General features: G+C 43.8%; 1 protein-coding gene across 1 annotated transcript in view; it reads left to right on the forward strand.

Moving 5' to 3' along the window:
* LOC111975058 (phosphatidylinositol 4,5-bisphosphate 5-phosphatase A) overlaps positions 1-12,551 on the forward strand; it is a 38,600-nt gene that overhangs the window by 13,667 nt on the left and 12,382 nt on the right. The window contains 3 exon segments of the mRNA XM_024003221.2: positions 4,021-4,582; positions 7,969-8,076; positions 8,378-8,486. Coding sequence (XP_023858989.2) covers positions 4,035-4,582; positions 7,969-8,076; positions 8,378-8,486 — 765 coding nt within the window. The 5' untranslated portion in view covers positions 4,021-4,034.

The raw sequence follows: 12,551 nt of genomic DNA on the forward strand, positions 1-12,551 counted from the left end.
ATATGAAACATTAGCTCTTTAATCCAAAATGCTGGAATATAGAACCAACGTTTTAGCTTCACTGTCCAAATAAATACGCAGGGAAGTGTAGGTATAAAATACCATTCCTTTACTTGTTAGTTACTGTGATTGCATTTTTCCCAAATAATGTTCACAATTTCATATTTTCTTACTTTCCGTATTGTTCACTAGCAGTCATACTACCACTACCTCCCATATACTCCCTTTTCAGTCATCCAGCATTTCTTTCCAGACCTCACCCCCTCCCGTTCCTCCATTGGCTGCTGATAGTTATCTCTAGCTGTATGTGAAAGCGGCCATCGGGACTGTGACAGCCAGCCGAGTGCACAGCACATGTGTCATCTTGGCGTGGAGAGACGGAGAGGCAGAGCGTAGGGTAATTTTAGGTATAGAATTAGATAGACAGAGAAAATRACAGGGAAGAGGCAAAATATAGGATAATAAATAAGAGATACAGTGTGTGTGAGATGGAGACGAACAATGACGGCAGAGGAGACGTTGGAAGTACAATGGAAGATAAGGGGTCGGAAGAGCGGGGATTAAGGCATGCTAAATGAGATAGGACCAGCGGATATGTGTACAAATGGGAAAGGAACAAACATGAGATAGGCTACTGTATATGCACGGTTGACAGACATTGAATGTTGTCATCGTAGGTACTGTCCAGCCTGCCTGACTCATCCCCAGTCAGCGCTGCTCGTTTTGTACCCACCCTCTCCCACGTGTGCCGAATCACCAGACACCCCCCTCCGCATTCCTCCACAAAAACACCATACATGGACTATAGGCATGTGCCCAGGGACCAAGCTATTGGCCCACATACAAAACAAAATGTTACCATGCATGTACAGCTCAGGGGGACTTGTCACGTGWGTTGAACTGACCTCCAGGAGCTTCAGCTCTGCATCAAGGTCACAACCCTGCCTCCAGAAGGTCTTGTAACATATTTTAAAAGCAGATGACAAAAAGTATTCACACCACTTGAATTTTTCCACATTTAGTTGTGTTATGAAGTGGGATTAAAATGGATTTAATTGTAATTTTTTTGTCAACGATCTACACAAAATACTCTGCAATGTCAAAGTGGAAGAATTACATATACACTACTGGTCAAAAGTTTTAGAACGCCTTCTCATACAAGGATTTTTCTTTATTTTGACTATTTTCTACATTGTAGAATAATAGTGAAGATATCAAAATTATGAAATTACACAAATGGAATCATGTAGTAACCAAAAAAGTGTTAAACAAATCAAAATATATTTGAGATTTGAGGTTCTTCAAATAGACACCTTTTGCCTTGATGACAGCTTTGCACACTCTTGGCATTCTCTCAACCAGCTTCACCTGGAATGCTTTTCCAACAGTCTTGAAGGAATTCCCATGCTTTTACTTCACTCTGCGATCTGACTCATCCCAAACCATCTCAATTTGGTTGAGGTCGGGGGATTGTGGATGCCAGGTCATCTGATGCAGCACTCCATCACTCTCCTTCTTGGTAAAATAGCCCTTACACAGCCTGGAGGTCTGTTGGGTCATTGTCCTGTTGAAAAACAAATGAAAGTCCCACTAAGCCCAAACCAGATGGAATGGTGTATCACTGCAGAATGCTGTGGTAGCCATGCTGGTTAAGTGTGCCTTGAAGTCTAAATAAATCACTGACAGTGTCACCAGCAAAGCATCCCTACGCCATAACACCTCCTCCTCCATGCTTTATGGTGGGAAATACACATGCAGAGATCATCTGTTCACCCACACCACGTCTCACACAGACACGGCTGTTGGAACCAAAAATCTCAAATTTGGACTCCAGATCAAAGGGCAGATTACCACCGGTCTAATGTCCGTTGCTCGTGTTTCTTGGTGTCCTTTAGTAGTTGTTTCTTTGCAGCAAATCGACCACAAAGGCCTGATTCACGTAGTCTCCTCTGAACAGTTGATGTTGAGATGTGTCTGTTACTTGAACTCTGTGAAGCATTTATTTTGGGCTGCAATTTCTGAGTCTGGTAACTCTAATGAATTTATCCTCTGCAGCAGAGGTAACTCTGGATCTGCCGTTCCTGTGGCGGTCCTCATGAGAGCCAGTTTCATCATAGCGCTTGATGGTTTTTGCGACTGCACTTGAAGAAACAAAGTTCTTGAAATTTTCCCTATTGACTGATCTTCATGTCTTAAAGTAATGATGGACTGTCATTTCTCTTTGCTTATTTGAGCTGTTCTTGCCATAATACGGACATGGTCTTTTACCAAACAAGGCTATCTTCTGTATACCACCCCTACCTTGTCACAACACAACTGATTGGCTCAAATGCATTAAGAAGCTAAGAAATTCCACAAATTAACTTTTAACAAGGCACACATGTTAATTCAAATGCATTCCATGTGACTACCTTATGAAGCTGGTCGAGAGAATTCCAAGAGTGCAAAGCTGTCATCAAGGCAAAGGGTGGCTATTTGAAGAATCTCAAATATAAAAATATTTTGATTTGTTTAACACTTTTTCTGTTTACTACATGWTTTCATAGTTTTGATGTCTTCACTATAKTCTACATTGTAGAAAATAGTTAAAATAAAGAAAAACCCTTGAATGAGTAGGTGTTCTAAAACTTTTGACCGGTAGTGTATATATTTTTTAATGAATGGAAAATAAAACACTAATATATCTTAATTAGATATGTATTCAACCCCATGAGTCAATGAATTAGTAAAAAATTCTAAAAACCTATTTCCAAATTATGGGGTATTGTGTGTAAATTCGTGACACAAAATCTAAATGAATCTAAATKAACATAATAACCCTTTTTGGTTSCAGGTAGAACCCCTTTTCTGTTCTATGCAGAACCCTTTCCACAGAGGGTTATACATGGAACCCAAAAGGGTTTTACCTGGAACTAAAAAGGATTGTACCTGGAACCAAAAAGGGTTCTTCGCTTCTGAGATTGTTCTGTTACACTGCACTGGCATTTGCTTTGTAATATAGGTACAATATAGTGTCAGTACTTTCAGATATASCTTATAGAGGGTGAGGTGATGTTGTGTTGGATGGATGCCCAGCAGTCTTGGCATTCAAGAGGTGCCCTCCTTATATCTCCTGGTCCAGTCTGAGAGATGGCATCTCTCCTCACGTCTCTGTCTCCCAACCACAGTGGATGAGTTATGTGCATGGCCAGTGTCCCAGACTYGTCATGAGTCACCTCTCTCAGGCCCAGGGGCACTCACAGGCCAGAGGCTGGCTCATACTCCACGTGCACCCCCCTCTCTCTCAGTTGTTATTACCATGCTATCAGGTTGTGTTGCTGCAGACCCTACAGCGGTTTCTGTGACTTGTGTCTATCAGGTGTTCTGAGCTGATATGAACTGTCTCTGCGTCTCCGTGGTTACCGGGGAATGACAGACGAGGTGGCTCAGGTACAAAGAGAGCTGCTRAGATAAGCCACACCCTGGCTTGTTCTCCTCATTCTATTTCTGAGTTGGTCCAAGACCTGTGTGAGGTGTGAAGTGTAGGAGGTTATAAATAAGAGTGTGAAGTGGATGACCCGTCCTTTGCGCTCTTTCTCTCTTTTCTCTCCTGTTTTTACCTCCTCTGCTCATCACCTGCTGCGTCTCTCCCTCTCCTCTCCTCCCCACCCACTTCCTCTTATTCCCCTCGATGCTCTGCTCTCATAAAACACCTTCACCCTTCTCTCTCTCACTGTCTCTCTTCCCTCTCTCTCTCTTAATTACMTGTTTCAGACGCTCTCAGTCGCCCACGAGAGGGCAGACAGCCAAACACTCAGGGCTGGCATTATGCTGCCAGAGCAGCCTAGGAATGGGGAGAATGTGAACTGCTCAATCACATGAACAGCTGAGTCAGTGAGAGCACATGATAACCCTCCCCACCCTCACCAGACATTTGGAATTTTTGTCTCCGATTGCTTCTTTAACATCTAGTCTGTCTATACTGCGTGGCACACTGATGGAATATGGTGAACATGGCTTTCCCCTGCTATTGTTTTTCAGTGAGCTTCTGGGAGATGGATCCAGACAACCAGAACCAATGCCAGCCCCACCCTGAGAACCCATCTGGACTATCAGAGGTTTTAACCCCCACTCCAGCAGCACCTCCAGGCACAGAAACGCCAACCTCTGAACCCTGCGCCAATGCTCCTGCTCCTCAACCGTCAGTCCCASCCCGGCCTCGACGGCCTCAGAGGACCCCCAGAGTAGAGGGCTCTGTAGACATCTGTGAGCCCAAACCTGACCCCACAGAGGCTAACCAGGACAGATCCACGCCTGATGCTCCAGCTGGGGCCAGCCGTCATAAGCCCCTGCGCCCTGGAGCAGCCAAGCCCCCTGGGGGGCCTGGAGAGCCAGTGGGGTACACTGAAACCACTCTGAAGGCTGGCCCTAAAGTCCCAGGCCACCCCCCAGGGGCCCGGAACCCCATCTCAATGAGGGCAGCCTCAGTGCCCCAGCCACCGTCCTCCAGGCCTATACCTCCCCACCTCAACCCTCATGCCCAGAGGGCCTTCTCCGTGTCGGGCACCGCGGACACACAGGCCCAGGTGGTAGAAGACTTCAGGTGAGCTCCAGGCTCTGTGTGTTATCTGTCCAATCCAGCTTTCACTACCGCATAATAGTTTTTTTTAAACATGAACAGAAAACGCTTTTTAAGAGCAGGCTTCAGACCTTCAGTGTTGTGGGGGCCYAGTCATTTGTCAATACATAGCTCTAAGCACCATAGTAAAGGCTGCAGTGGCACTAAACTTTTACTGGGGTGTAGTTTCCATTAACAAAGTGAAAGGGGCAGGGAACTGATTGACTACTGTACATACCACCAGAGTACAGSCAGAGGAGAATAAGTTCCTGGTTTAGTGACTACTTCTTCTCAAGGTCTCTTCCTCCTCTCTTAACTCAAGCTCAACTCAAGTCAGTGGGTGTTTCTCAATATGCATTCTACCGTGCTCCACACTCTCATGCTCCAAGTGCATTCTCCAAGGACGTTCTCTTGAGTACATTCTTGTGAGGATGAGAGTGTGGAGAACGCATTAAACATTACATTTGAGAAGCACTCGCACTTCCCCTACTGTATTAGCTGATGCTGCATCTCCCCATTCATTGAACATTTTTCCAGTCAATGGAAACAATAGAGACGTAACAAGATATACACAAAGCAAACGTTTTACTTCATAATTATTAGCTAGATATATGTGAATCGTTGTAATCTAGCTAGCCAGCTTATACTAATGTTATGCAAGGTACAGTAGATGTCAATTCTTCGTGGGTAGCTAGCAAACAATTATTCGTGGCTAGCTAGCTATGGATTTACCCATTCACTGAACCTTCCTTCTAGCCAGGACAATGGAAATAGAGAAGAAAAAAGATATACACAAAGCAAACATTTTACTTCATAACTATCAGCTAGCTATATGTGAATCATAATAATGAAGCTAACCAGATAGTATAACAGGCAAAAATTACCTAAAAACAATGTTATCCAAGGGAGATGTTAATTCTTTGTGGGTAGCTAGCTAACAATTATTTGTGGCTATCTGGCTAGCTAACAGTAGTAACTATTGACTTACTATGAGTTTGCGACCTACGCACACTACAATGGGTATTGTAGGCATGTAACCATGACAAAATTAACACAGCATGTAATTATTAATGTATCAAGATAAAATAGTGTAGTCAGGTAACATACAGTGCATCCGGAAAGTATTCAGACCCCTTCCCCTTTTCCACATTTTGTTACATTACRGCCTTATTCTAAAATGGATTAAACTAATTTATTTCCTCATCAATCTCCACACAATACAACATCAGGACAAAGCGAGAACAGGTATTTAGAAATGTTTCGTAATTWAAAAAAAACAAACAACAGAAATACATTGTTTACATAAGTATTCAGACCCTTTGCTATGATACTTGAAATTGAGCTCAGGTGCATTATGTTTCCATTGATCATCCTTGAGATGTTTCTACAACTTGTTTGGAGTCCACCTGTGGTAAATTCAATTGATTGGACATGATTTGGAAAGGCACACTACTGTCTATATAAGGTCCCACAGTTGACAGTGCATGTCAGAGGTCGAAGGAATTGTCGAAGGCACTCCGAGACAGAGGTCGAAGGTCAGAGGTCGAAGGCACTCCGAGACAGGATTGTGTCGAGGAACAGATCTGGGGAAGGGTACCAAAAAATGTCCGCAGCATTGAAGATCCCCAAGAACACAGTGGCCTTCATCATTCTTAAAGTTTGGAACCACCAAGACTCTTCTTAGAGCTGGTCGCCCGGCCAAACTGAGAAATCGGGGGAGAAGGGCCTTAGTCGGGGAGGTGACCAAGAACACGATGGTCACTCTGACAGAGCTCCAGATTTCTACTGTGGAGATGGGAGAATCTTCCAGAAGGACAACCATCTCTGCAGCACTCCACCAATCAGGCCTTTATGGTAGAGTGGTCAGACAGAAGCCACTCCTCAGTACAAGGCACATGAAAGCCCGCTTGGAGTTTGCCAAAAGGCACCTAAATGACTCTCAGACTGATAAAACCAAAATTGTCTTTGTTCTGAATGCCAAGTCTTTGACCTGAATGCCAAGCGTCACGTCTGGAGGAAACCTGGCACCATTCCTACTGTGAAGCATGATGGTGGCAGCAGCCTCCTGCTGTGGGGACGTTTTTCAGCTGCAGAGACTGGGAGACTAGTCAGGATCGAGGGAAAGATGAACGGAGCAAAGTACAGAGAGATCATTGATGAAAACCTGCTCCAGAGCGCTCAGAACCTCCGACTGGGGTAAAGGTTCACCTTCCAACAGGACAACGACCCTAAGCACACAGCCAAGACAACGCAGAAGTGGCTTTGGGACAAGTCTCTGAATGTTCGTGAGTGGCCCAGCCAGTGCCTGGACTTGAACCCGATCAAACATCTCTKGAGAGACCTGAAAATATTTGTGCAGCAATGCTCCCCATCCAACCTGACAAAGCTTGAGAGGATCTGCAGAGAAGAATGGGAGAAACTCCTCAAATACAGCTATGCCAAGCTTGTAGCGTTATACCCAAGAAGACTTGAGGCTGTAATCGCTGCCAAAGGTGCTTCAACAAAGTACTGAGTAAAGGGTCTGAATGCTTATGTAAATGTCATATTTAATTTGAGTTTTTTTGTCAACAATTATAAAAAAACGTTTTTTGCTTCATCATTATGGGGTATTGTGTGTAGATTGATGAGGGGGGAAAACTATTTAATTAATTTTAGAATAAGGCTGTGATGTAACAAAATGTGGAAAARGTCAAGGGGTTGAATAATTTCCGAATGCACTGTGTGAGATGTGGATAGGCAGTCGGAGTATATTTTCTCTCGCTTTAGCTAAAATAATGATCTGTTGTTTCAAGAAAATGTGCGTTCTTTTAACGTGGTTGCGTCATATTTTTTTGCTTACTTTCCTTTGAAGCTTGCACCGATGCATGCTTCAAAATATGTACAAACGGTATACTCATTCGAGAAGTGCCCTCCGTGGTCCGTTTCGCATACTTTGATTTGGACTCATTCTCCGGTCCTACCCTGCTCCAATTTGTGTGCTGGGAGCACAGTAGTATGCATGTTGAGAAGCACCCGTCTTTGCCACTGAAACTATGAAATCGAGCAGTCCCACTCTGTGTTGTTTTTGTGTTATTTTCTACTCACAGCACAGACCCAGTGTCCCGAGGCTTTGTCAGAGCTCTCTGCTAACCTCTCTCATTTATGATGCTAATTAAGCTAATGGAGAGAGTGGATAATCAGAAAATCAATAGAATTATATCAGAGAAAGACTTTGTATGTGTACTGTATGTTAAATGCTTAAGGATGTGCCCACCCAAGTCCTGAAATATGAATTAAATGTTCTGCAGTTCATTAAGTTGCCTAATTATTTGGTTACGGGTTGAACCAAGCTTCTATTGATTGTGAGTTTCTGTGTTCCTGCTCTATGATAGAGTGCACATAATCACATGGAATGTGGGCGGTGCCATGCCGCCGGATGACATCACTGCTCTGCTGGGATTGCACGTTGGGGATGGAAACACAGACATGTATATCATTGGGTGAGCTTTTCCCAGGTGGCAGTCAGCCAACCATCTCCCCATTGCCAACTATTCCAGAAGACCTCTCTTGTCCCTTATATCCATCCCACTTCGATATACAGTCCCCTAGGTTATGAGTGGTTGGGTTTACTGTCAAACAACATTGATCCATCTATCTAGCTCCCTTTAGTTGTGTTTCTGTTTCCCCCTACATATTTATTCTTGTTGCAGTCCTTTCCCTCTCTCTCTCTCCTCACCTATCTTTATCGCTCTCCCTATGGCCTCCGTATAATGACTGTGTGTGTAACTGCTGCTCTCTCAGGCTACAGGAAGTCAACTCCATGATCAACAAAAGGCTGAAAGACGTTCTCTTCACAGACCAATGGAGTGATGCCTGCATGGAGAGACTCAGCCTCTTCGGATACATACTGGTCAGTAAAGGGTTGACACAGAGACACGCACACTTATGCACAAGCACACTAACACATACACCACATGTTTGTGGTAAACACACAAAAAGATAATTAACTACAGAGCAAACAAATGGAGCTCACGTAATATACATTTGTGGAAACTGTTTTGAAATGTAAGTGCAGTGTGAGCCAGTTTCGGCACTCTCTGTGCTCATATCTCTCCCAATGCATGCGAGATAATATGCTAGGGCATAGTGGAGCGTGGAGGCTGACTACAATCAAGCGTGCAGTGTTGGTTTATCTGTTATCTTCCTCTGTCTGCCAGGCTCTCATACAACACACACACTCTCTCTCTCTCTCTCTCTCTCTCTCTCTCTCTCTCTCTCTCTCTCTCTCTCTCTCTCTCTCTCTCTCTCTCTCTCTCTCTCTCTCTCTCTCTCGCTCACAGCTCTGTGGCTTATCTTGAGCCCCTCACCCAATGGCATGTTGCAGCACTCTTGGTTAGGGAAAATTTCTCATCCGTTTCAAATGTGCTTATTTATGCTCCATCCATTCAAATGTGCTTGTGTGTGTGTGTGTGTTTATTTGAGAGACAGAGAGAGAGACAAAGTAATGGAGAGGAGGGGTCCTGGCCACAGCTGGTGCAGTGTGGTTGGTTGGTGTTTGTTGACCTGTCAGTGTCTAACACATTGTTTAGGCCTGTTGGAGCTGTAGGGAGAGCGGATGAACCTGCTGCAGAGAAACAGCAGAGAGCTAGACAAGAGAACGTCTCCCAGGGTGCTGGTTTATTTCGGGACTTTAATGCTCCCTCCATGTTGATGGCTCTGTGACAGTGAGACTGATACTGTCCCCTGGCCATCTCATACCCTGCTTGACTCCAAAATGCTCATGAGAACATTTTATGTGCATTTGTGTTCACATGCATGCATGGGTAGGCTTATTTGTTAGAATTGAATGTCTGAGTGGTTGTTAGTGTCTGTAGTCTACCTCAGAACTTGAACCATGACAGTACTACGTTAATAGTCTGTCTAGTCATGGCATGTTGCACAGACATGAGGTTTCCAAAAATGGCCTGTAGTAACCCAACACCCCCTCTTTCCTCACAGTCAGTAATATCCCACCTCCCTCTCCTCTTTCCTCTCTCCTCTGCTCTCACAGCCCACTGTCAGAGCTGGCAGTCAATTAGACCAATCAGAAGAGAGCTTGCCAAACCATCCACCCTAGAGACAAATCAGTCAATCAAGTATTTTTCTCTGTCCAGCACCGTCAACACTAGGAATCACTTACAGGGCAACATATCAAATCAAATCAAATTGTATTTGTCACATGCGCCAAATACAAAAGGTGTAGTACCGTGAAATGCTTACTTACAAGCCCTTAATTAACCTTTTTAAGAAAAATAAGAGTTAAGAAAAATATTTACTAAATAAACTAAAGTCCAAAATATTAAGAGCAACAATAAAATAACAATAACGAGGCTATGTACAGGGGGTACCAGTATCGAGTCAATGTGCGGGGGCACAGGTTAGTCGAGGTAATTGAGGTAATATGTACATGTAGGTAGGGGGAAAGTGACTATGCATAGATAATAAACAGCGAGTAGCAGCAGCGTACAAAAAAAGGGGGGAGGGTCAATGCAAATAGTCTGGGTAGCCATTTCATTAGCTGTTCTGCAGTCTTATGGCTTGGTGGAAGAAGCTGTTAAGAAGCCTTTTGTACCTAGACTTGGCGCTCCGGTACCACTTGCCATGCGGTAGCAGAGAGAACAGTCTATGACTAGGGTGGCTGGAGTCTTTGGCAATTTTTACGGCCTTCGCTGACAGCGCCTGGTATAGAGGTCCTGGATGGCTGGAAGCTTGGCCCCAGTGATGTACTGGGCTGTATGCACTACCCTCTGTAGCGCCTTGTGGTCAGAGGCCGAACAGTTGCCATACCAGGCGGTGATGCAACCAATCAGGATGCTCTAGATGGTGCAGCTGTTGAACTTTTGGATAATCTGAAGACCCATGCCAAATCYTTTCAGTTTCCTGAGGGGGAATAAGCGTTGTCGTACCCTCATCACGATGGTCTGGGTGTGTTTGGACCATGATAGTTTGTTGGTGATGTGGACACCAAGAAACTTGAAGCTCTCAACCTGCTCCACTGCAGCCCCGTCGATGAGAATGGGGGTGTGCTCGGCCCTCCTTTTCCTGTAGTCCACGATCATCTCCTTTGTCTTGATCACGTTGAGGGAGAGGTTGTTGTCCTGGCACCACACTTCCATATCTCTGACCTCCTCCCTATAGGCTGTCTCATTGTTGTTGGTGATCAGGCTTACCACCGCTGTGTCGTCGGAAAACTTAATGATGGTGTTGGAGTCGTGGCCACGCAGTCATGGGTGAACAGGGAGTACAGGTGGGGACTAAGCACGCACCCTTGAGGGGTCCCCGTGTTGAGGATCAGCATGCCAGAGGTGTTGTTGCCTACCCTTACCACCTGGGGGCGGCCCTTCAGGAAGTCCAGGATCCAGTTGCAGAGGGAGGTGTTTAGTCCCAGGGTTCTTAGCTTAGTGATGAGCTTTGAGGGGACTATGGTGTTTGAGGGCACTATGGTGTTTTTGTCCTCTATTGTAGCTTGGTCCCATATCTATTTGTGTTCTTGCCAACTCCATTGCTATCATTTTGTTTGGCATGACAATTCCATAATGAGTTGGCAAGAGAACAGAAACAGACTATTACCTAGGCTACCTCTATTGATATTTTGTTGGACGTATCAAACATTTTGTTTTTCCGAGACAAATCACAGGCAAAAATGTAATATAGAAGGAAATAAAGACAAAGCTTATAAAAGATGAAGAGTACATGAAAATTCCTATGGTCGTCAGAGCTACGCCCCAGCGGTAAACTGGATTTGCACTTGACTTCCACTGCAAAACTCCAGGACTGCCCTGTTGATACTGGCTAATAGCTCATCTCAGGTCTAAGTTTGGCACACACTCATACACTCAAACACACACTCACACAAACACATGCCTAGGGGTCCGTAATGTATTTTCTATTATCAACCCAAAATGTGGTTTGGCAGCCCAGGCAGCGCTCCCAAATGTGTTTACTGAGGAAGGGAGGATGAAGCGTTACTGTAATCTCTGTTCTGGAGTGAAAAATGCCATTTTGTACCTTTGGCTTGTTTCCATTAGGAAACTTGTACTTCATTTCCCCCTTCTATACCTTTATTAAAAATCAAATCAAGGTTTATTGGTCGCAAACACAGATTTGCAGATGTTAACGCAGGTACAGTGAAATACTTGTGTTTCTAGATCCAACAGTTCAGTAGTAGCTAGCAATATAAAACAATACATATATAATCCAAAAAGTAAAAAGAAAGATATTAAGAAATGTCAGAATGAATCCAATTAACAGCCCAAATAGGACTGTAACAGTAATCCAAACGCAATCTACACATATCTACACTGGATTAATGTACACAAGATATATTGGGAATGATATGTACAGCAGTAGACATACCGTATTAGTGAGCTATGTCAAGAATTCAGTATATAAATAAATAAGTAGTGTATTTAAACAGTGTGCAATGTGCAGTAGTATAAATATTAGAATGAGCTATGTTGACAATAAATAAACACTACACAAAACCCCATAGCAAAATGGATAAGAATTGCAGGAAATTATAAATAATATATTAAAGGTGTGTATAGCAATAGTTCCAGTGCATTAGGAAAGTATTCACACCCCTTGACCTTTTCTGCATTTTGTTACGTTACAGCCTTACTCTAAAATTGATTAAATATTTTTTTTCTTCTCATCAGTCTACACACAATACCCCATAATGACGAAGTGAAAATAGGTGCTTCGAAATTTCTGCAAACAAATGAAAATGGGAAAAAAACGGAAATACCTTATTTACATAAGTATTCAGACCCTTTGCTATGAGACTCGAAAATGAGCTCAGGTGCATCCGGTTTCCATTGATCATCCTAGATGTTTCTACAACTTGATTGGAGTCCAGCTGTGGTATATTCAATTGATTGGACATGATTTGAAAAGGCACACACCTGTCTATATAAGGTCCCACAGTTGACAGTGC

The sequence above is a fragment of the Salvelinus sp. IW2-2015 genome, linkage group LG15, assembly GCF_002910315.2.
Source record: "Salvelinus sp. IW2-2015 linkage group LG15, ASM291031v2, whole genome shotgun sequence".
Taxonomy (NCBI): domain Eukaryota; kingdom Metazoa; phylum Chordata; class Actinopteri; order Salmoniformes; family Salmonidae; genus Salvelinus; species Salvelinus sp. IW2-2015.